The sequence below is a fragment of the Acanthisitta chloris genome, unplaced genomic scaffold, assembly GCF_000695815.1.
Source record: "Acanthisitta chloris isolate BGI_N310 unplaced genomic scaffold, ASM69581v1 scaffold39383, whole genome shotgun sequence".
In the NCBI taxonomy this organism is placed as follows: Eukaryota; Metazoa; Chordata; class Aves; order Passeriformes; family Acanthisittidae; genus Acanthisitta; species Acanthisitta chloris.
This window is the reverse complement of record NW_008666143.1, coordinates 1-2728: the sequence shown is the minus strand read 5'-3', so window position 1 is coordinate 2728 and position 2728 is coordinate 1. Positions and strand designations below refer to the sequence as shown.

General features: G+C 49.6%; 1 protein-coding gene across 1 annotated transcript in view; it reads right to left on the bottom strand.

Moving 5' to 3' along the window:
* Positions 1-2723, bottom strand: part of LOC103799641 (ubiquitin-associated protein 1-like) — a gene marked incomplete at its 5' end in the record, with an annotated part of 6031 nt that extends 3308 nt beyond the window's left edge. Inside the window, 2 exons of the mRNA XM_009071979.1 lie at positions 1155-1364; positions 2256-2723. Coding sequence (XP_009070227.1) covers positions 1155-1364; positions 2256-2723 — 678 coding nt within the window. The remainder of the gene's footprint in view (positions 1-1154; positions 1365-2255) is intronic.
* Positions 2724-2728: the final 5 nt, after the last annotated feature.

Sequence of the window (2728 nt, the reverse complement as noted above, 5' to 3'; positions counted from 1 at the left end):
GCCCCTGCCTGCCTGTGCCTCTGCCAGGGTCTGATCCTGCTCCCTGGCACGACAGCCCCATGGACTACCCTCTTGCTGAGCTGCAATTAAGCCCCTTCTCAATCTCGCTCTGCAAGAGCTACTTGGATAATTTAGCCCTAAAATCCTCTGCTGGGATGGGAAGGTCCAGCCCCAGGTTGGCCAAAAGGGGCAGAGCCAGCAGCATCCCTCACATCATGGATGCTCTGAGCCCACATGGACCATTGTGGGATTCACCTGGACAAGCCTTGGGAATGTTTGTTCCCAAGTTAGTTTATTAGGAACTGGAGTGACAGGACAAGGGGTAATGGGTATAAACTGAAAGAGAGGAAATTTAGATTAGATATTAGTAAGATTTTTGCTGTGAGGGTGGTGAGACACTGGCAGAGGTTGCCCAGGGAGGCTGTGGCTGCCCCAACCCTGGCAGTGTTCACAGCCAGGTTGGCTAAAGCCTTGAGCAACCTGCTCTGGTGGGAGGTGTCCCTGCCCACGGCAGGGGGCTGGGGCTAGATGATCTCTAAGGTCCATTCCAACTCCCTATGAAACTATGAATGGGGATGCAGCATACTGGGTGGGGATGTACTCAGGTACCAGGGGCAGGAAGAGGCTGTATTCAATAAATTCCAGGTTCTTATAAAGGATTTTTCAGGAAAAGGGCTCTGAGACCCCTCTGCAATGCTTGCATGGATTCCCTGCTTGCTCCAATGCAGGGAAGTTGTGTTTTGGAGAAAGCCCAGCCAAATCTCCGAGGTACTCATACAGTTCTGCTCTGACAGGATGAGCCATGGGAATAATCATCCAAATCCAACAGCCGCAAAAAAATGATGTGCAAAAAGTTTCCATATAGGGGGGCAAAATTTGTACCTCAAAAGGACATGATGCCCCACATAACAGATTGAGCAGATAACGAAACCAGCTGTGATTATGTGCTGAAAAGCTGAGGGTGTCTCATTGCTATTTTATTACAGCAAAAGTGTGATCTCATGGCAAACCCTGAGAACTGCAGTCTGACACCGAAGTCAGAAACCCAAGGCCATCAGAAACCCACATCAAGCAAAACAGCCATCCCTTTCTCCATGAAAATCAAGTTTGCCTTTACCAAAACCTTCTCACAGTGCCCTGCCAACTCCACCAACCTGACTTAAGCTCTGCTTTCCTGTCTTCTGGAGGGTGAGGATGGCTTTGTGCGTGGGGTAGCCCAACGCTATGACAGGCTCGATGAGGTCTCGCTCCTCTTGGCTCAGTGCTGAGAGCAGGTCAGCTGCTGAATCTGGCTGGGATCTGAGGGAGCTGAGCGGTCTCCCAGGTGTGCAGGCAGGGGGAAGGCAGCTGTAGGGGCTGAGGGACTGCAAGGAAAAAAAACAGGTGGTCTTATTGCTCCAGCTCATGGAATGATGTCAAACAACCCAGGCTGAAGCAATGCTGTTACCTTGCTCTCTCCAGAAGAGGAAAATTCCCACACATGGAACAAGCCCTCTTGGGCATCAAATGAGACTGGATTTAATTAAATCCAGGCTCAGCTATAGATACAGATCGGATCAAAGAGTGCTCAGGGCGGGTGATGCACAAATACACACAAGGCATTTAATCTTTCCTTAGTTATCCCACAACTAATGCAACTGCATATAAATAACTTGGTCATCCATGTGTCCAATGGCTTTAATTGTGGGTTTTCAGCAACTCATCTATTAAATCTCTCAAGGAGCTGGATGAGATGTGATTTCTTAACAAGCATGGTGCAATTCACATTTAAAGTGACAGAGTGGCATTTACTCCATCATTTCACTTCACTGTATCACTAAATGATCTCTGTTTCTAGTAGGACTATGAAGTCCAAAGTTTCCTAGTTTCCATGAGGGCTGTAAGCGGGCATTTCCCTGTAAGCCCCATTTATATCTCTTAGAAGGGGAAAATATAGAGAAAAGTGGGAATAAAGACCTTATTTCACTTTTTTTTCAGTGTTTCAACTGAAAATCAAATTAGGCCCTGCTTGCTGGGGAAAATAGGGACAAAGTAAACATGCACCTAGAAAGTTTCTTTCACCCTCAGGGAAAAAAAACCCAAACCCTTTCCTTCAGTTCTCATGAAAACTCATCAACAATTCCTCGTGAGTTCAGTGTTGCCCCATTTTGGATCAATTTTGCTGGCCAACCCACAGCAAATGGGACCGATTTGAAGCCCTCCACCTCCCTTCTCTCTCAGCACCAAGCAAAGGGCTACCAAAGGAAACAGCTCACCGGCACCGCGGGCTTATGCCTCTTGATGGGGGGCATCGGTGGAGCTGTGGCTGGAGGAGTTGGCACCAGTGTCCCCAGCTCGGACACATCTGGGCCTGGCCCATTCTCAAGGCTGCGGCTGGTGCTGGGACACTGTGGGAGCAGCCGTGGCACTGAGATCCCCCTGCTCCCCGAGGCAGCTCTGTTCAAAGGATGCACCAAGGCAGCCAACTTCCTCCTGGCTGCTTCCAGCTCGTTCTTCATGTTGTTAAATAACACCATGGATCTCCTCTGCTTGCTGGTGTCCGGGCTGGACGGGCTGGGGCCGCTGTTCTCTGGTGAGGGCTCCAGCAAGCAGGGTGAAGTCTTGGGCCGAGTCTGATAAAATCCAGACCGTGAAGCCACACTTCTTGTGGAGCTTCTCCTCCTGGAGAGGAGCTTTTCATCCTTGTCATTATCTTCCCAGGAGGTCGAGGAGTACTCATCGTCCGCGT